The sequence below is a fragment of the Lepus europaeus genome, chromosome 1 (genome assembly GCF_033115175.1).
Source record: "Lepus europaeus isolate LE1 chromosome 1, mLepTim1.pri, whole genome shotgun sequence".
NCBI lineage: Eukaryota > Metazoa > Chordata > Mammalia > Lagomorpha > Leporidae > Lepus > Lepus europaeus.
The window spans coordinates 32,859,483-32,880,448 of NC_084827.1; the positions used below are offsets into that span (position 1 = coordinate 32,859,483).

The following is a 20,966-nucleotide window of genomic DNA, read 5'->3' on the forward strand; positions in this document are numbered from 1 at the left end:
TGGATCCGCACATTTGGGGGGGTGAACCAACGGAAGGAAGACCTTTCTCTCTGTCTGTCTCTCTCTCACTGTCTAACTCTGCCTGTCTAATAAAAAAAAAAATTAAAAAGAAAGCAGAGTAAGTCCTCATGTGCTGCCATGGTACAGAGAAGCTCCAAGGTGTTTGTCCCTTCAGGGGCCCCACCCAAAAGCAGGAGGCACAAAGGCTCCTCCTAACTTACCTGGGCCTGCTCTTAGGGGCACTGCACCTTTCACAGGCTACTTGCTTCTTTCCCCAGTTTTCTTCTCCCTTAAGGGGAAGTCCTGCTTAAATCACCCAAAAATATTTTCATGCCCTAGATCCCTTAGGACCAGTGTGTTTGGAATAGAGAGAAGCCCTACCTCTGCTTTTCTGCTAGAACAATTCTTCCCTTATGTGCAGGAGTGGGGTGGGGTGGGGAGGGGAAGGGAGAGCTCCAAGGACAACCAGCAGAGAACCTCTACAGACCTTTCCAAAGGGTCATCCTCCTGTAGCTTTCCTCTCTTCCCCTGCAACCAAAGCTGCCAGTATTTCACCAGCAACTTCTCCAAGCTCTGACATTTCTGAATGACTGCAAACCCTCGAAGTCAAATTCCGCATATATACTTTTAGAACTTCTGCCAGAATTTACAATTCCTTGCCACCCTTGCGTTGTGCTTTTATCATAGTTAACTTAAACTATTGATAGTAGAATGCTATGTTTGACCTTTAGCTATGTCAATTTGTCACTGTCAGTTTATAATTTTCTTATGAAATATTTTGTTTTTCCATACCCTATCATATGGTTATTTAATATGATTGAGATAATGTTAATTCTTGAGAAGACTTTTGAATAGAAAAATCCTGCGTAGAAAATGGAATTCATATTTGTGCCCAAATCAAAATTGGTAAAGTTATAACTTTCATATTTCTGGATTTTCTGATAAAAATCACTTTTTAAAAGACTTGTTTTCCCTTCCTGCTTCTTAAAGTAGAGTTGGCAGAGCACACGTAAATGCCTGGGGACAAGATTCAGCCTTGCTGCTCCAAGTGCTGAAGTCTTCTACCACATCACATTTAAATACATATATATATATATATATATATATATATATATATATGGCTTATTTATTTGAAAGGCAAAGGGATAGTCAGAGATCTTCCATCCACTGATTCATTCTTCAAATACCTACAGTAGTCAGAGCTGGGACAGACCAAAGCCAGGAGCTAGGAACTCAATTCAGGACTCCCACATGGGTTGCAGCGACCAAAAGGCTTGGGCAGTAGCAGAGAGAGAGAATGGGAAGCAGAGTCAGGAATTAATCCCAGACACTCTGATATGGAATGTGGGCATGTCAGGTGGGGATACCTGCCCCTACTTCACTTTTTAAATGAAGATCTGTATCGACACTGCTTGAAACCAAATTTCAGAAACAAACTTACAGAAACAAATTCCTGAATTTTGCGTTGGTAGTTGGGCAAAGTGTCATCCTTGTTAATGTTCTGGGTTTAGCACTATATCTGGTAAAACTTCTAACTACCTGAAAATGTAGCAAAAACCAGTCTCTACAAGTAGGTATCAAAATTTACAGCTTTGCCTTTTCTATTATTTGCAAAATTTCATTCTTCGAGGTAAGATTTCCTTTCACAAATTCCATGAAAAGCAGTCATAAAGGCAATCTGATTTATCCATGTATGTGTGAACCCAAATATCAAAACAACACTTAATGATGAACAAACCAAATTGCACTGAGCTCTTTATTTGTGCATAAAGTCCATGCAAAATTCCTAGTCCAGCTCATCATCTCATTGTGATGATGTAGAAGATCTCAAACCAGCTGCTGTGAAAGTGAGTGATCTGCTTACCTTGAGCATTTTAGTAGCTGGATTATAACAGCTTTACAAAATGACTATCCCACTGTTCTTTAAAGATAGGTAATTTTAATACAAACCTGGAACAAAATGCTGGTATTTCAATGATTGGTGTATTCAGAAAGCATGAAATGAGAGAGAAATAAAAATTTGGTCCATTCTGTCATCTGGGTGGATTTCTATCAATAATAAAAGTTAAAATTATAGGGGCTGATGCCATGGCTTACTTGGTTAATCCTCTGTCTGCTGCGCTGGCATCCCTTTATGGGCGCCGGGTTCTAGTCCCGGCTGCTCCTCTTCCAGTCCAGCTCTCTGCTGTGGCCCGGTAAGGCAGTGGAGGATAGCCCAAGTGCTTGGGCCCCTGCATTTGCATGGAGACCAAGAGGAAGCACCTGGCTCCTGGCTTCGGATAGGCGTAGTTCCGGCCGTAGCGGCCATTTGGGGGTGAATCAACAGAAGGAAGACCTTTCTCTCTCTCTCTCACTGTCTATAACTCTACCTGTCAAATTAAAAAAAAAAAGTTAAAATTATAGTACTTCCTAATTCCAGACTGAAAATATTGACTAAAAATCATAGATAGGAGCTGGCGTGTGTCACAGTGGGTTAAAGCCCTGGCCTGCAGTGCCGGCATCCCATATGGGTGCTGGTTCTAGTCCTAGCTTCTCCACTTTCCAACCAGCTTCCTTCTGGTGTGCTTGGAAAATCAGCAGAAAATGGCCCAAGTCCTTGGGCCCCTGCACCCACGTGGGACACCTAGAGGAAGCTCCTGGCTCCTGGCTTCAGATCAGCTCAGCTCCGGCCATTGCGGCCATCTGTGGAGTGAACCAGTGGATGGAAGACCTCTCTGTCTCTGTCTCTACCTCTGTCTGTAACTCTGTCTTTCAAATAAATTTTAAAAAAAATCACGAGGAGAGCAATTTTGAGAAACATAAGAGTCAAGTGATGAAACAAGTTACTACCTTACATTTAGTACATTTAAAACCGTGACTACATTTCCTCCTAGTCAATCTAAACAAATTATGTTCACCCTTTAGAAATATTAGAGATCTTTGAATAATTTATTAAAATGCACATTATTAAAAAGCAATGTGTCTATTTCAATTTTCGTGCCAAAACAAGTTTATCTTTTAATTTCATTATTCCTTGAACTTTAAAAAAATCTCCTCATATAGAAACCTCATAAACATTATCTACAGTGTGACTTGGAAAACTCATAGGACAACAGAACAATACGTAACATAATATGCTGCCATGTAGTATAACTTATATCTGAAACGCGTGCTGTTTGATAGCATCCTAGTAGAGCTTTTAAATAGCATATTAGAAAGCCACTTATCTTATTTTTAACAAATAATTAGCATAGAAGTTCCAGCTTGATTATACCAACGTGATGAAGATAAAGATGACCTCAACTCCTGAATACCACTGCAAAATTCTCAAGAGACATGTTCTCAAGCGAATGTAAATACTTGGGAGGAACCCTTTGTTTTGTGACCTGTCTGGCTTTCAGTCAGAGCCCCATTCTTTAACAAAGGAAACTCTCTTTCCTTTGGTCCTTCCCCTAGTAAATAAACGATTTCCCAGGAATTGCTTTACCTGGGGAAATGTATCTCTACGCCACTCCCTTGGAAGCACTGCTGCTCGGTTGTAAAATATTTCACTTTTCACGGAGTATAAATAGGAATATATATTAAATTCAGATTGACCATTGAGGGGTCTGTTTTTTGTAGAGAATTTTACTTTCTTATATACATATGATGAGTTTATTTATTTATTATTTCTAATTCCAAGAAAATGTGATTGTCACTTTCTTGTCTGTGCACCGTGACTTCATTATTATCTCTTTCTGTGTCTTACGAAAGATTAAACTAACGTGGGCCTCAGTGCTCAAAGGATGGTCCAGAACGTGTGCCTCTGCATCATCATGGAGCCTTTTAGAAATGAGAATCTCAGGACTGATTCCAGACTGACTGAGTCCAGACTGGCAGGTGCTTCATAGACATATTACACTTTGAGAAGCAGTGATGTAGGGGAAGCATGAAGCCTTTACACTTTAAGATGTTGGTAGATGTTATGGCAGCAAATGCCACTGCATTATAGAAGAACTGTGAGGGAAGGAAATAAAACTCCACAAAATCTTTCATCAAAGACTCTTCAGGTTAGCCTTTGTATTATGAGAAGAGCAGTAGAACTGCAGCTTGGAAGATTTACAGGGAATCCCAACTCCAAGAGAGGAAGTAGTAGACTAACAAAGAAACATTTGCAAGGAAACTGAAGGAAGCACCATTGTAGGGGGAACCCTACAAGGTAAGTTGGCCAAGTTGCTTGCAGGGAACTGGCAGTTCTTCCCATTTCTATAAACTGAAGGGTTCTTGGAATGTGAAGTCGAGAAGTACAAACTGGGCAGCAGCCAAGATGATTTGTGTGTGTGTGACTACAGGGCCTGAGCTATATTAAACTCTCCCATGAGCCACACCCAAAGGGTATTAGTGGTAAGAATTGAGGTAGTACAAATCCCTTAGCTTTGTAAGAAGACAGAGCAATTTCTTAGGTGTTGCCACAAAGTAACTCAAACCCATCTTGCACCTTGAATAATCTCCAGTTGTGTGAACTTTGTTGCAGATTTTAAAGCTGGAGGATTTTTCCTTTCCAATTCTGGATATATCTTTATCGGTATCTTTAAATAAATCCCTAATTCATCATGCAGCACAGAGCATGGACTGTGTCTCTTCTGTCCCAGATATATTGGATGCTCAGCATTGCCAAAATTCTTCCAGGAAAAAATATTCTAGCATCCTCTTTTTGCCATTTCTCATTATTTGAACATTTTATGGTCAAAAATTATGTGTGTATATGTATGTGGGCCTATTTCAAGAAAATACTACCTCTCCCCCTTAGGATTTCCCTCCCCAAGGAAACAAATAGTTTTAATAAACACTGTTCTTTGTATAGTATATTTTCATGCTTCATGTAGCCCCTCGATTTCCCCTAGAACAAGTAATATCAACAATGGTGGCACCTTCCAGGGGTCTAATTTTCAAATTGTTGATTTTCATAAGATCTTCCTGTTATCTAAATAAGATTGGTATAAACAAATTGATTGATTGCTCATTTGTTTATGCTACATAATAAATGTTTTTTATGTGGCTGTATTTAATTTCCAGTGCTTGATCATGCCCTCTATCCCCATCCATTTTACTTGCTGTGGCCCCTGGACACATAGAATATGACATTGGTTGAGTATGCTACATATTCTCTGGGGATCCTTTTATCTTATTTACAGTTTTGTAGCCCTAAAATGTGTGTGCTGTTCCTGTGGTGGCTTCAACAAGGCCATATCTACACTGGAGAAAGTCCTGGTTGCATCTTGTGCTTCTTTTTCTATATTCCAGTACTGTGGTTTTCTGCATTTAATATTGGGGCCTTCTTTGATAATCAATTACTTCCTGCTATCTTTTTGTGAAAAAATATGCTCGCAAATCTATTTTCCATTTCTGATATATGTACTCAGTGTGACTTCTTTATTTTAGTGAATGGTCGTTTACACATTTCAGTCAGAAAGACTATTAAACTGTGCTAGATCATCTAAGACAAAGTTCTAAACAAATAAGATCATCTTGTGTGGTCCAACTAGTTTTTCCCTGTCTCATAGCAAAAACATTGTAAACCCTTCAAGGCCAGCTCAACTATTCCATTCACTGGACTGAAGGAAAAGTTAGGGGTATGGGTGGAGAAGAAGACTGGGAGAAAAGAATGGATGGGTCTGTGTTGATTATTGCCTACATTGGGAGGCAGAACTTCCATGCTCTGTGATGGGAGCCCAGTGTAATCATTATCACAATGCAAGCTTTACTGTCTTCAGTGTGAATGCAAAATTGGAATAAATAAACATGGAGATCACAATACTCACTCTAGGAAAATGTTAAAGCCTTACATGTACAAAGTGGAATGTTATAATATTGTGTTTGTAATACCATACATATACTCATACATTAAATCTTTACTGATTAAACACATATACACTATAATGTATAAATATGCTATCATATATCACACATTTTTACCCTGCTGTTGCATTGACAAATTGTGCAAATCTCTTGACAAGCTGGAATTATGGGGTGGATGCTGTGGACCAGCGGGTTAAAGCCCTGGCCTGTAGTGCTAACATCCCATATGGATGCCAGTTCAAGTCCTGGCTGTCTACTTCTGATCTGACTCCCTGCTAATGCTCCTGGGAAAGCAGTGGTTTGGGCTCCTACAGCACATGGGAGACCCAGAGGAAGCTCTTGGCTCAGCTCTGGCCGTTGTGGCTGTCTGGGGAATGAACCAGCAGATGGAGGACCTCTTTCACTCTGTCACTATCTCTGTCTGTAACTCTCTTTGAAATAAATAAAATAAATCTTTTTAAAAAAGAAAGAAAAATGAGAAGTATAACTAAACTCTGAATATAATTGTATCCTTCAATCCAGTTTTTCTGTGCCTGAAAATGTATCATAAGAAATTATTCTCTACTAGGAAAAAATTTATCTAGTTTTTTCCTCTGGGAAAGAGAACTGATGACATTGTACCAAAGGACATACAGATTGACACGAAATATGCAACCACATACAAAAAGTGGGTTCTTTCTGGAAAAAGATATGCTTAGCCTAAACTTAAATTATTGCTGTAACTATTAGTTTTTTTAATGGGTCAAGTGTATACTAATGAGGAGAAAAATCATCATTTTGCTTTTGATATGTATTAGGGAAGTCTGTGTGAAGATTTAGTGAAATTTCATTAAAATATGAAAGATGAGCATAGTGGCATTTGGAAAATATTTTTCTGATATCAGTAGATTGTAAAGTCTGCAGTTCAGCTTACATAGGGAAAAGAAGGATGTTCCCAGGAGACTAGAGTTCAGGGATTTGAGGGAGCTCAGGGATTAGAAAGGCCCAGTGAGGAGGGTACAGGCAGCCCAGATGCCCTTGAGGCCAGGAACTGAATCCACTGATGGACAATGAGAAAACAGTGCTTCCCAGAGTAGAAAAGGTTATTGAATGACAGATGAAAAAGCAGATTTGGGCTGGAAGGGATAACAAGTCATTAAAATGTGCACTCAACAACCTCCATGGTGATGAAGAGTGTGGACTTAGGTGTCCAGTTCTCTTGGCTGAAATCTTAGCTTCCAGCCTGATGCTGAGCAAATTCCTAAACCTAAAAGCATCTGAAAAATGGGAATGACATTAGACCCATGTAGTAAGGCTATTATACAGATTAAATAAGTGCCCAGCAGGTAATAAGTAAGCGCTCAACAATGTAAATGTTCCTGTTGTTTGTAGGAGATGGAAATTCTCCCAGCTTGCCCCTCTAGTAAATGGAACCCTTGCTAGTTGACGGCTAGGGATATGGTGTTTTCAGCCCTGTAACTTTCCAATTGATTCCTTGTTTCACTGTCCCAGTTAGCTGAGAGAGCACTTGGCTGGGGCTGATGTGGCATTCAGTTAGAGAAGCAGGTCCTATCTACTGTCCTTCTCTCTCCTTTTGTTATTGGTTGGTGCTTGGTGACAAGAGACTGGGAGGCAGGGAAAGAAAAGAATGCTCCAAAGATGACCTATTGCTCTCCTCTCTTCCTGATCCTTTGCCCTTGGCTACGTGCTGCATCCCCACTCTGAGTCATATCACTTCCTTTCTCTCATTGTCCACCCCTACCTTTTCCTATCATGGCAAAATCACTTAACCAGCCGTGCAGCCAGGCTGAGTGACCTCACATGTCCAGCTGCGAGCAGATAGGAGTCCCTGTCCTATTTTTGGATATTGTTGAAGTGTTGTCCTCTGATTTCTCTGACTGCTGTATGGTCTTCTTTCTTTGCCAAAGACATATCATATCGTTCAACAGCAGAGAGGGCAAGGCAAGGAGACACAGATGGTCACAATTTGTAGCTCAGTTTTCAGTTTTGTTTTTGCTTTTCTGCAGTCTTTAGGGCACATAGGTCCAGCAGAGCCCTCATGCTCCCCTCCCAGGGACCCCTTCATTCAATTATATGAAAACTCTTTCTTTTGTGGACAGTCTTTAGCTGACTTCAACTCCCTCCAGCTCTGCTCAGTTTCCACTGCTCCCACACCAAGAATTTGGATCAAGAACGTCCAAAACCAAACAAACATGAAGATCCTGTTATTGGAATCTCTTTCCTTTCCTTTCCTATCCCAACTTTCTCCTTGGTGGCATCTCTGTTAATCCCTGTATGGTGCACTCATAAGGTCCTCATGCTTGAACCCCTTTATGGAGTGAGCAACATCCCTTTCTCAGATCACTAATTTACATTAGAGTAGTGGATGGCTGCTAATAGATTAAGATGTTACCGATTCGACAGTAATTTTCCTTAAAACCAAAAATCAGGGTGTATGATTCCAAAGGCAGCACTTTAGAAACCATCCATAGAAAGAAGCTGGAAAATGAGTACATAAATAATTTACAGTGTACTAAAGGGTGCCTTCTTCTACTCATTTTGTTATTCAGGGCAAACAAGGAGAAGAAACTTGGCTGATTAGATTATGGAAAGCAAAACTGTTCAGAAAATATCATTTGGATGCCTAGCAGATCTGACACCTCTGCCTCTTCCTTGGTTAACTCCTTTCCATGTCTCCCCTGCACAGATGAATACAAATTGTCTTCAGTCATTTATGTATGCAGTCATTGGCTCATTCAGGAAATACTGATTTTCTGAAGCAAGTTGGAGAAAAATACCAGTTCCTGCTTTGTGATAAATTACATTAGCTGTGATTAAATTTTCATGGTAACTCTACCTACATTTTAAAATTTTGTTTCTGTTTCTTATGTTTAGTCTGTAAAAATTTAGTGTGAGCCCTTGTTATGTCAAACAAAAATTTGAAATGGCAAAGTTGCAAGCTAAAGAAACCTTGCCATTATTTGTATCATTTCTCTATTATGCTACTTGATTTGTTTATGGAATTAAATGTGGCAATGTATTGGACCTTTTTTTTTTTTTACAACTAAAACTCTATAAAAATGTTTCAGATTTTAAGTTGGAAATAGGATAGTAAAAGGAATAGGGGAGCAGATGTTTCCCCTAGTGGTTAAGCTGCTGGTGAGGACACCAGCATGCCTGGGTTCAATACTCAGCTCTGGCTGCTTATTTAAGCTTTCTGCTAATATGGATCCTGGGAGGCAGTGATGCTGGCTCAAGCAATTGGGTTCCTGCCACCCACATGAAAGACCTGGAGTGAATCCCTGGCTTCTGGCTTTGGTCCCTGCCTATTGTGGACATTTGGAAAGTGAACCAGAAGATGGAAGGCACCTATCTCTTGTCTCTCTCTCTTTCTCTTTCTCTCTGTTTCCACATGCATATAAAATAAATAAATAAATTTAAAAGACATAGCAACATTTTGAAAAGCATAGAAATATGTTCCTAAAGTTTCTAAGTGCTGAGATTTCCTATTCCCAAAGATTTGAACTAAATTTCAGTTAAGAGGATTGAGACTAATGACAGGAATTTTCCCAAAGGCCAAAATACACCTGATATGTTTTATATACACTTAGTTTTCCCAACTTGATGACTCATGAGTGAGAACACAATGAAAAGGAAAATTTTGTTTGAATCAGTACACTTCAGGCCCCCTTTGCAAATGAAGAAAATGAAGAAGTTGCTGTGTGATTCCCACCCCTGGTTCTGCAATCATTCCTCATTTTCCTCAGTTGTTTATTCATGTAGTCATTCAGTCAGAAAATATTGACTGAATGTATTAAGCACTGGGCACCATTTCAGAATCCCAGGAAACAAAGATGAAGTCATGTTTTTGGTTCTCAAAGACCTAAACAGTAGTCTAGTGGAGTTAGTTATCCAGGTTACTTTTACAGGGTGATCTGTGGTGTACAATTTTATATGAAAGACACAGAAGCTTTGGAATAGGTAGGAGTTAGGCAGATCACGGTGGGGAGAGTACTACCCTCTGGGGCAGGAGAGAGCAGGGCACATGGATAGGGTAGGGTTTTCAATTAGACCGCAGAAGGACCCCTCAGTATGGCAAGGAGTTGAAGTGAAGGCCTTGGATGCGTGGTTTAGAATTCAGATGGTCATTCTGAGGGCAATCACATACAAACAATAGTTTTAAGTGGGGAAATGACATGGGATCCTTGATATGGCCATCTTTTTTGAAGAGAAAAATGGACTGGAGGAGATCATATTTAAGGCAAGGGAAGAGGTCAATTAGGAGGTGGTGGAAAATAGCTGGGCAAATGCTAGAGATGGTGTTGGCATAATAGTCACTTTGGCAAGTAATCTTTAGGTAAAATAAATTCTAGTTAATTTAAAATTGTTATTAACAGAGTATTTTTTGAGAAAATAATAACTGCATGTTAGAATTGTCAAACGCTAAGAATTCTTGCCATGAAGAATTATAATCGATGGAAGAATGAAAAGTATATGAATTGATTATTGTATTTGTAGTATGCCAATGTGCAGTTGAAAGGCAATCCATTGACTTTAAAAATCCACAGACTGCATGTATGGATTGGTTTGCAGATATATAGCCAGCCTTCATCCACCACTAGAGTCACAGAAAACAATGGGATACAAAGCTCCTGAGAGATCATTAAGGACAATGTTTTTATTAAAAATAACAAAACTGGAGCAGGCATTCAGCCTGGCTGATGACACCACTTGGGATGCCGGCATCTCATGTCAAAGTTCCTTGGTTGTAGTCCCAACTCTGCTCCCAATTCCAGGTTCATGTGAATGTGCATACTGGGAGGCAGCAGCTGATTGCTCAAGTACATGGGTCCTTGACACCCACATTGGAGACCCCAACTGATAGCCAGTCTTGTGATATCAGGTGTAGCCCTAGCTGATGAGGGCATTTGGGAACTAAACGGGAACTCCCTCCTTATTTCTCTCTTCCTCTCAAATAAATAAAGCTAACACAAATTTTAAAGAGTTAGGACAACTGAGATCCAGGAATTGAACCATTTGCAGGAGGTGGCACACTCAGTAATTACAGTGCTGAGTCCGGAATCCAATTGCCTGACTTCTAGCACAGGATTCTTTTCATTATAATCCAGGCAAAATACTGAAATAAATTAATAGGAAATGGATAGCCATCAAGAAGTAGGACTTTGGATCAGCATTATAGTTACATATATATAGTTATAGTAGTGGGTTGTGCTGCCATCTGCAACACTGGCATCCCCATCCCATATGGGTACCTGTTCAGGTCCTGGCTGCTCCACTTCTGATCCAACTCCCTGCTAATGTGCCTGGGAAGGCAGTGGAGTATGGCCTAAGTGCTTGGGCCCCTGTACCCACTTGAGAAACCCAGATGGAGTTCCTGGCTCCTGGCTTTGGCCTGGCCCAGCCCTGGCCACTGCAGCTATTTGGGGAGTGAACCAGCAGATGGAAGATCTCTCTCTATCTCCCTCTCTCTGTAACTCTGCATTTCAAACAATAAAATAATAAATCTTAAAAAAAGGGACTTAAAATTCTTTAAAACTATAAATAATACTTTAAAAAAGCCAAATGATTCCTTATTATTAGAGATTGGTCATTTTTCCAGAGTAACTGACCACAAGAAAATCCACGCCAACATCAGCAATTACTCTTCACATAATCACTTTCCAAAAATAATTTTCAACTTTAGTTTGGTTTTATGGAACCATTATCTAAGTACATGTGATTTCCATTATTACTTTCATATTAAAAAAATTAGAAACAGAACTATCAGGTATTTTTTATTTTTTTAAAGATTTATTTATTTATTTGAAAGTCAGAGTTACACAGAGAGAGGAGAGGCAGAGAGAGAGAGAGACAGAAAGAGAGAGAGAGAGAGAGGTCTTCCATCCTCTGGTTCACTACCCAGTTGGCTGCAACGGCCGGAGCTGTGCCGATCTGAAGCCAGGAGCCAAGAGCTTCTTACAGGTCTCCCACGTGGGTGCAGGGGCCCAAGGACTTGGGCCATCTTCTACTGCTTTCCTAGGCCATAGCAGAGAGCTGGATGGGAAGTGGAGCAGCCGGGTCTTGAAGCGGCGCCCATATGGGATGCCGGCGCTTCAGGCCAGGTGTTAACCTGCTGCACCACAGCGCTGGCCCCAGAAATATCAGTTTATTTACTATTAGGAAGAGGAGATTTTTATAAGGAAAATGCCATATGGTAGGTTTGGGTAAAACCTATTTCATACTATTCATCAAATGGCAGGAAAAGTCACATGGAACCTTTTTTAGGGTTAGGAAAACAAAGTTTTTCACAGATACATACCAGAACAATAAATTACTCATGTATTTATTACTTATTTTGAGTTTTAAAGAAGTTTAATATTAATTTGAAAAGCTTAATGATCAGTTACATATTTAATGTAATAAAAGCAATGAATACATTTATGAGTTTTTAGAAAGTTTATTATAGAAGTCTCATTTATCACTCTCTCTTGCCTCAAATAAAAGAGCCAATATGAATACATATGAAACTTGGATTCACTTGATATAAAGTTTGAGTCTTTGAAATGAAATAGTTAATGGAAAATCTCAACAATTCATTTTGAAAGGACTCATTAGAATCACTTGTTAAAAGTGAAAAGACCTTGGTATATGGCTATGTGTGTATATTTCAGCTTTAAAACTGACAAGTAACTAGTTGAAAATGTGGTAGCTCATGATTTATTACAATAGATATTTTATTAATCAGATACTTTTGGCTTATCTACATATCCAAAGATGTTTAATAAACATTTAAATATCAAGTATAACTATAAAGCCATGAGACTGATTGACCTGTTTAACTAACATAATAAAATCTATATAGTCAAGTGAGTGGTAATCATCATGAGAGCCTTTTCTAAGGATGCTACAATGGCTGAAGGCAGTTTTGAAATGTCTCTTTTGTAACTATCTTCAAAAGGATATGAACTTCATAACTGAATCATTCACTTGATTTGGTTGTCAGTAGTATTCCAGTTCAATCCTCATTTATATTCACTCGACCTGATAATTTTGAAAAATCTCATTGCTGTTCACTGAATGAAGATTTGTCACTTATGTGAGGATATTCAAAGAAATGCTAATTCAGGTTCTGGTGTAATTTTGAAGTTTGAGCATTGACACATTGCAATGCATGCACTGATGTGCAAATTATAGTAACTACTCACATCATAAACTTATCCAGTACATGCCTGTCAATTTGGAATAATCAGAGTTTTAAAGCAACAGTAACTCGTAACAGTGAAATAGGACTCTACAATTCAAAATAGGACTCTACAATTCAAAAAAGATAAGCATAACTTGATACTGTGTTATAAAACACATATTAAAGAATATCTTAAATGTTTATAGCTGCTAATTATTAATTTATGCATGTAGCTCAGTAGCATGAACCCAGCAAATTGACAATTGTTCTATCTAAATCGTTGTAGTTAAAATTATACTTTGTCAGAAATAGTCTTTATTGTAAAATATTATTAAATAGCACCAATATTAATTGAAAGAAAAGTGAAACATTAATGGGAATGCAGTGTACAGGATTAATTTCTAACTACGAGAGAAAAGAAAAAAGCTTTGTTTAAATGAAATTCCAATTAGATATGAATTATTTTAAGATCACAACCAGATAAAAATTATTCATAAAACATTTTAGAATTTTGCTTTGAAAAATTTGAAAAGAAAGTCTTGAATATCTTTCTGTTAACATTCTATTCTCAAAGATTTAAGCTTCCTTAATTACAACAGTGCAATTTTATCAATGAAGTTACATCGTGGGAATTACATGTTCTCATTCTATATATTATAATGTTCAACAAGATAACACATATAATAAACCTCCTTTAGAGCAATCTGATTAGAGCAACAATTTACATTCAGCACAAAATATACAGTCAAATGAAACAACTTGTTAAATAGGCCTATAGGTTAACAATAGCTTAGAAGAATACATTTTCATGAACCTGTTTTCACATTTTTTTATTATCTGATAGTTATTATCATCACTGTGTGTTTTTTGTTACTGTAGTATCTAGGATCTTTGAATATCCTATCTATGCATCCCTTATCCTTATTACCAGTACTATAATGGTAATTTAAAAAGGATTACTCGTAGAGTTAAAAAAGAAAGTTGTGCATAGAAGTATTGTAGTGTTTTTAGAGAAATATCTCTTAATCACAATAAATTCATATAAAATGGAGAATTCTGTGTTAAAGTAAAAAACTGCCTTAAAAATTGAAGTATTGCCAACCTACTGTATAATTATGGCTATAAAGGTAGATATGAAATCCATGACTGTTAATTAGAATGGTATGATTTGAAAAGATCTGCCAATAAACATTTGCCCATGTGGGTGCATATCTTAATAGTTTTCTTAATTGGAAGAGTTGGGAAATGAAGAGAACAGTAGTGCTTTTTTGTTACAACAACAAAGAAGTATTATAGTAACCGACTCTCCAGATCTGTGGTCCAAGTGCTCAGTCGTGACTCAGCTGCAAGCTGACAGAAGAGAAGCATCGTCCTATGCTTGTACACAGTGGCGCAATGACAACATCTGTCACACTCCTCCATATCGTCTGCACTGAAGGCAGGACCATTAAGCAGGTCTTTACGAAAGGCATCAAAATCCTGGGGTGAGCAAGAGACATGTGTGAGGATTACTGGTGTTACCAAATAAGGCCACTGACTCTTGGATGGGCATGAGAAGATACAATCATAACCTACTTCACTTAAATTCGTTTGGACATTCAGAATAAGTACATGAACAGCAACCACTGATGGCATGCTATCTGAAAACGTACAAAGAAGACAAAGCTGCATTTGTTTCTCCCTTCTCTCTGCCCCTAAACAGTAGCCTGCCTCCCTGCATATTTCTCTGGGGTCTGTTTCCTGGGAGCCTTTCCTGCTGCCCACCCCCGCCCAGGGCTGGGTGGATCCTCCCCTCTGTGTGCTTCTAAAGTACCAGCTTCCTAATTCTCAAATTTACTAAACAGTATCATAAATGGGTGCATATATTTCTCTTTCCTACTACATGGTACAACTTTAAGTGACCTTGGCTCTTCATAAATGTTTGGACCTGGAATAAGGTTAGCATTCTGTTATGCTTTATATTATTAATCATGCTTACATTGTTTGTCTTGGTACTTACACACACCAGAAAATGCTTCATGGTATAGTTAAAAGAGCCATGCAATTGATGCTAAACTTTGAAAAGAGGAAAACTCATCTATCCTGAAATCATCTGTTTCATATACTTTTACTTAAGATAACTACATATTCTTATATTTCCCAGGCTGGCTAATTTTCAATATAATCTTCTGATGTCTTTTGCTGTAATAGTGCTCTTTGAGCACAAAAGTATTTGTGAATTCTTAGGCATTGTTGGTGGTCTCAGTGGAATCTTTATTATTGCCTGGGTGGGCATAACAGAGTATTAAAATAAATACCCAAATAAAGATCCACCAAGCCTAGCACACTGTGCAGGGAAAATCAGGAAACTATTGATTGATATATTTTAGAATACAGAATTATTCATATTGCCTACTCAGATTATATTTATCTTGTGTTTCATTCCAAGTGTTAAATATTTGAAGCATTTCCATAGGAAAATTAATTACTGGGGTTTCAGAGCTAAACAGTTGAACTGAAACCTGAGTGATGGCAACTTTTAACTTCTTATTTCATTATGCTTCTCGATGTGTGGCCTTGGGCACATTAAAACAAATTAAAGTAAGCACAGGAAATCTTACAGAACTGGCTATTAAGAATAACACATATTATGCACCATAAATCCATATGATGCTATCATTATAATGAATAATAAATGGACCTATTTTGAAGTCAGAAAGCAAAATGAAAACAACAGTAGCAAAATAATCTCAAAACTTTCTAACCAAATCTATCCCATCTAGGATAATGTGAACTTTCCACTCTTCTTTAGGCTAAGAACTTTTCTATCCCCATTAATTCCTTAGCTCTTCATGTTCTAAAACAGAATTAAAACTTGACAAAAGTTGATTTTCAAGTTCTGTAAAGTGCGGTTGCCCACACTGGACTTTAGTTCGTAGCATGGGATGAATTCATTTTAATTTATTAAAAGCTGTTCTCTCATTTTGGGTCACAGAATCCAACGTTCTCGGATGTCAAACTTAAATTGTGTTCTCAACACTGTAAATCATATCCCTTCTGAACCTGTAGGCAATTTAGAGTGACCCCAAATCTGATTAAGGTCTAATGTGGTTCACTTCTTAAATAAATTTTATATGCCTCAGTGGATAATGAAAACCTAAGACAGAGATTATTATTTGGCTTTATATTAATTGTTGTGCCATGCACACTGCATTGTCACAGCACGTGTCTTCTAGACACATGATTGCCACTACTGTACTACCACCAGTTGCACATCTATTTGTGATGCATTTTCAGCAAAATTTATGTCCTGGGATTCCCAGTCACATTGCTTTTGTATGTTCCACTTATGAACAGTATCCTGCCTTTGCAAAAGAGCTCCTATTGCTGTCTGCTTGGGCCACGGATTGGTATTAATTTATTGGTTCCTGATGACTTACACCTGTGGTCTGGGGTTCAACATCATCAGTCTTTTGGTTTTGCTGTTATTGTTATGTGTTTCTGTAAGGAATCTAAAAATCAGATCTGTTGTGACATTGTGACTTGGTCCAAAGTTCTATTACTGTGTCATTTTCATAGCTTTGGTTACTACTAACTTCTTGATAAAACAGTAAACATCTCCTTGCTTAACTATAAAATAAAATTAAAAAGAAAAAAAAATCTTTCTCAAATGGGTCTATCTGGCCTTATGATGTCATGGGAATGTAATCTGTTAATGATAAACCTATTTCATCAGGGATAAACTACATTTAAGCATTTTTGTTTGAAACTACTCTGTTTGCAATCACAGCTACCTGGTAACAAATGCATGATAGTTAAATATTAATGTCCCACATGAATGTAATTTGAAACACAAACTGAAGTTGAATAATAGATTGTATGGGGCTAAAAATGAAATGAGTTGATTATTCACCAACGGAAGCACTGCACAAAAAACATCTCCTTTCTCAGGACAGCCAGGTGGAGAGAGGCACCATTCTGTTAACTATAGTTTTACTTATATCTTCCCATCATTTAGTAAATGAAAAAAAAATTCTTTTTCAGTTCTTCCACAAAGGTTTTGGGAAAGCCTGGCTTTGTTGACTACAAATGTGGCACTTTGTATTTCCAAATAGCTTTGTAGCCAGCATTTCACAATATGATATGTGGTCACTCCATTTTTCACATTTCTGAAAGTGAGAAAACTGACATAGAGGTTACATGAGTGATTTTAGTTCATTAGGAATCCCACATTTTAAGTGTGGACTTAGGCATCTTAAAAAAAATCCTTGTGTAAATGTCAGAATATTAGATTTCTACACAGCTGTGCTTTGTGCCTCTGACCATGTATAAAGGCAGAAATTTTCATTTCTCTGAAGTCTGTGGCAATTTCAACATGGTTTAATTGTTTATAATCTTTAGTGATTAGTTCTCTTTCTATCCTTTCCTTAGTTGGTAAACTGTTATTACCCTTGAAAAGGCTTTTTGGATTCTTTTCCCTCTATAAATACTTGCCTGTTTCTCTTTTTCATCAGAGCTGCATTTTTGCAAGGTATCATCTTTGCACCTAGCCAGCTGCCCTGATGTACTGTAAGCTGAAAGGCAGATCCTGTGTCTCACTAGGCTGGAGTCCAGTGTTCAGCACAAAACAAGCATTTGATAGATTGTTTGGTCAATGGACTAATTGGCTAACTGAGGAAGTTAAGGTGAAGACAGTAAAGAGGAATGATGAGTAGTTTGGGGACAACTAGCAATGAATACTGAACGTGTGTCAGGGTGTAGTAATACTATATAAAGTGGTTAAGAAAGACTGGAGGTATCTGGGGTTCCACATTTCACCTAGACAGCTGGTGTGCTACTGGAGATGATCTCAATATACTTCTTCTCCAAACAATGTAGACAGTCTTTTTGTTTACTTAAAAAATCATTTGAGAGAGAGAGAAAGAGAGAGAACGAGCAAGCACACAACTATTACATGCTCATAACGGTGGAGGCTGGGCCTAAATCAGGAGTCAGGGGCTGGCGCCGTGGCTCACTTGGTTAATCCTCCACCTGCGGCGCCGGCATCCCATATGGGTGCCGGGTTCTAATCCTGGTTGCTCCTCTTCCAGTCCAGCTCTCTGCTGTGGCCCAGAAGGGCAGTGGAGGATGGCCCAAGTGCTTGGGCCCCTGCACCCGCTTGGGAGACCAGGAGGAAGCACCTGGCTCCTGGTTTCAGATCGGCATAGCTCCAGCTGTAGCGGCCATTTGGGGAGTGAACCAACGGAAGGAAGACCTTTCTTTCTCTCCCTCTCACTGTCTATAACTCTACCTGTCCAAAAAAAAAAAAAAAATCAAGAGCCAGAAACTCATTTTTGGTCTTGGCCACATGGATGGCTGAGTCATCATTGCTGCCTCCCAGGGTCTGCATTAGCAGGGAGCTGGAATCAGGAGTGGAATCAGGAGCCTTTAGCTGGGCATCAAACCCAGGCACTCTATATGAGAAGCTTTAACCACTGGGCCAAATGATGCATTTTGAGTTACTCAAAACATCCTGTGAATGTCCAAGTGGGTTTCCACATTTCTTCTCTTAACTAGATGCACTCCCATTTGTGGGTGAGTAATTTGATGGCCTTGTCATTTCAGTACACTGCAGTTTGGGTTTTCATTCATTGGTGCTGAGGGCCAGCACCTTAACTGCATACTCCTCCCACCTCCACTGGTCCCATCCTCACCACTTTCCTGTGGCAGGGCTGAAGGCGGCATGGCTTAACCAGGCCTGATATCATTGTCCTGTCCGATTTGTCAGTGGTCTTCTGCTCAGAGATCACTTTTGTTTTGCTCCCCGCAATGATGGGGGCTGAACAGAGTTTAACAACAACAAGAGCCCTACCGGGAACCACAGGCACAAGTCAGAACAGAGCTCTTGGGAGAGGGTGCCCTGTGGCAGGAGGCAGGGTTTCCGTGTCCCCACCTCCTCCCTCAGCTGAGCCTTGGGCTTGCCAAAAATCGCACCCGGGGAAAGAGGGCCATCCCGCCTCCCGTTTAAAGCCCCTTCCGAGCTCCTTTTCTAGACAGAATAACGAGGCCCTCCAGGCCTTCCAGTGCTGTTGCTGCTCAGGAGCTGATGTGCGTCCTGGCGGGGCAATCGGCCTGGGGGGAGGGGCGGCAGGGCTGGGGGCAGGTGGCAGAAAGCCTTCCTTAGATCCAGCAAGCCAGTCCCACCGGGGCACCCCCAACTCACCAGATGTGTAGGCAGCTGAGGACGGCAAAGAGCACTCCCGCGGCGAAGGCCAGGGGGATGGCCAGGAATACGGTCAGGAACTTGTACAGCACGTACTTGCTGATTTCAAAGAGGGCATGGCTGCAGATCCACACTTTGTCAAAGGAGTGCGTAGTCACCGGCTCGGCGATCACATCCTCAAAGCCTAGCTGTAGAGAACGGAGCGCACTGTCCCCAACCTGCCGCCCCCAGGAAGGCCGGCGCCTCACCTTCTCTTGGGGTCGCGGTGGACGCGCAGGAGTGTGGCGCAGACTTCCCGGCTGCGCAGGCGGCCCTGGTGTGGGGTGCATGGGGGAGAGCCCTGGGCCCCGCAGGGCTGACCCAGGGGCACCCGCACCTCGGCACTTGGAGAACGCGCCAAGCCTCCCTCCCCGCCAGCCCAGGTTTCGGCCTCACCTTGAGATGCGAGTTGAGCCCGTGGGGATCACGGTCCGGGCCAGTGTCCGCGAACTTCTCGGGGTCGGCGAAGTCGACGCCACTGTGGTGGCTGTAGGCGTCGTCGTCCATGAAGAGCTGTACGTCTGCCTTCTCGGTCTCCAGCCCCATCGCGGCGCGGCGGCTGCGGCGCGGCTCCCAGCCCGCGCGGCCTCCCCTTCCCGCGGCGCCCGGCCCTGCCCCGCCCCGCCGTGCCGCCCGGGCGCGGCCGCTTCCCGCCGCCGGGTCTGCCCCGGCCCCGGGCCACCCGCGCCCCGCCCGCCGCCGGCCGCGGAGCGGAGGGAGGCGGGGACCGGACACAGCCGGCGAGGCGGCCCCTCCCGGCCCGGAGGGCGCGAGCGGGGCTTCCCGGGCCGTGCGGCCAGGCGCCTGGCAGCGAGGCTCCAGGGAGCCCGCAGGTCGTCCCCGAGTGACGGTGCGCGCGGCGGCGGGGCGGCCGAATGGGAAGGTCAGGGTCAGCCCCGGCGCTGCTCTCCCTGACAGCCGCGCCTCCGGAACCTCGGTGGCCCCCTTTGTGGAAAGGGAACGGGACACCTGCTTCCCGGGGTTACCGTGTGAGAATTACATGTTAATTCATGCAACGCTCGTGCACAGCCCCTGACACGCAGTCGGCGTGCATCAGGGCTGTTGTGGCTGCCCTGAGAGGTCAGGAGCCGCGCACTGCTGATTGTCCGGGACTCTGCAGGCGCAGGGGACGCCACGGGCGCTAGCCGCGGCGTGGGACCTGCAGCAGGCTCCGGTGCGCCGCGGTCCTGCAGGCCCGTGCTGTGCTCTTATGGGTTTGCGCTCCTCCCTTCACCCCCACCCCCCGACCCCCGAGTCGAGGTCGGATCCCCGCACCCTACCCACTTCTTAATTTTCCTTTGAAGCAGACCCATTTGAAAGATTTCAGGAACCTGTAAGGTAAAGTCTTTTATTTATTTATTTTATTTATCTGAGATGGAAAGAGCGAATGAGAGCGAGAGCGAGAGCTGGCTCACTCCTCAAATGCAGCAGCAACAGCCAGGGCTAAGCCAGGTGACGTCAGGAGCTGTCAGCTCAGGAGGGTCTCCCCACGTGCAAGGCTGAAAGTCAGTCACTTGAGGCTTCTCTGCTGCCTTCCAAGGCCTTCATGGAGCCGGAAATGGAACCCGGGTTCGCCTGCTGAGCACGTTTGAATGGGAGGCCCGACGCCCACCACCGCAGTTCCTTTGTAGGAACCAAATGGACAGCACTGTAGCCTAGAGCCACATTGCAGTGGGTGAATCAGCCCAGGATGGTTCACTGGAAAGTTTTCCGAAGGGAGGAGTTCGCCTGTGCACAAAGGGCGTGCCATCTGGTGAACTTCGCCGT

General features: G+C 41.5%; 1 protein-coding gene across 2 annotated transcripts; it reads right to left on the reverse strand.

Annotated features, from left to right (window-relative positions):
• Nucleotides 1–12,233: 12,233 nt before the first annotated feature.
• On the reverse strand, nt 12,234–19,805 carry CAV2 (caveolin 2). Of its 2 annotated transcripts, XM_062208618.1 has the most exons (3): nt 19,596–19,799; nt 19,161–19,348; nt 12,234–14,458 (listed from the first exon to the last, which is right to left on the reverse strand). In XM_062208618.1, the coding sequence occupies exons 1-3, from the start codon at nt 19,743–19,745 to the stop codon at nt 14,308–14,310; spliced, it is 489 nt and encodes a 162-aa protein (XP_062064602.1). In that variant the 5' UTR covers nt 19,746–19,799; the 3' UTR covers nt 12,234–14,307. The 2 variants fall into 2 exon arrangements, with proteins under 2 accessions (XP_062064602.1, XP_062064648.1); XM_062208664.1 differs by lacking the exon at nt 19,161–19,348 and having other exon boundaries at nt 19,596–19,805.
• Nucleotides 19,806–20,966: the final 1,161 nt, after the last annotated feature.

Coding starts and splice junctions, on each gene's coding strand:
- CAV2 (XM_062208618.1), bottom strand. CDS start 19,745: ATGGGGCTGGAGACCGAGAAGGCAGACGTACAGCTCTTCATGGACGAC. Junction 19,349..19,595: donor GGCTCAACTCGCATCTCAAG/GTGAGGCCGAAA, acceptor CGTTCTCTACAG/CTAGGCTTTGAGGATGTGAT. Junction 14,459..19,160: donor CTCAGCTGCCTACACATCTG/GTGAGTTGGGGG, acceptor TGCTCACCCCAG/GATTTTGATGCCTTTCGTAA.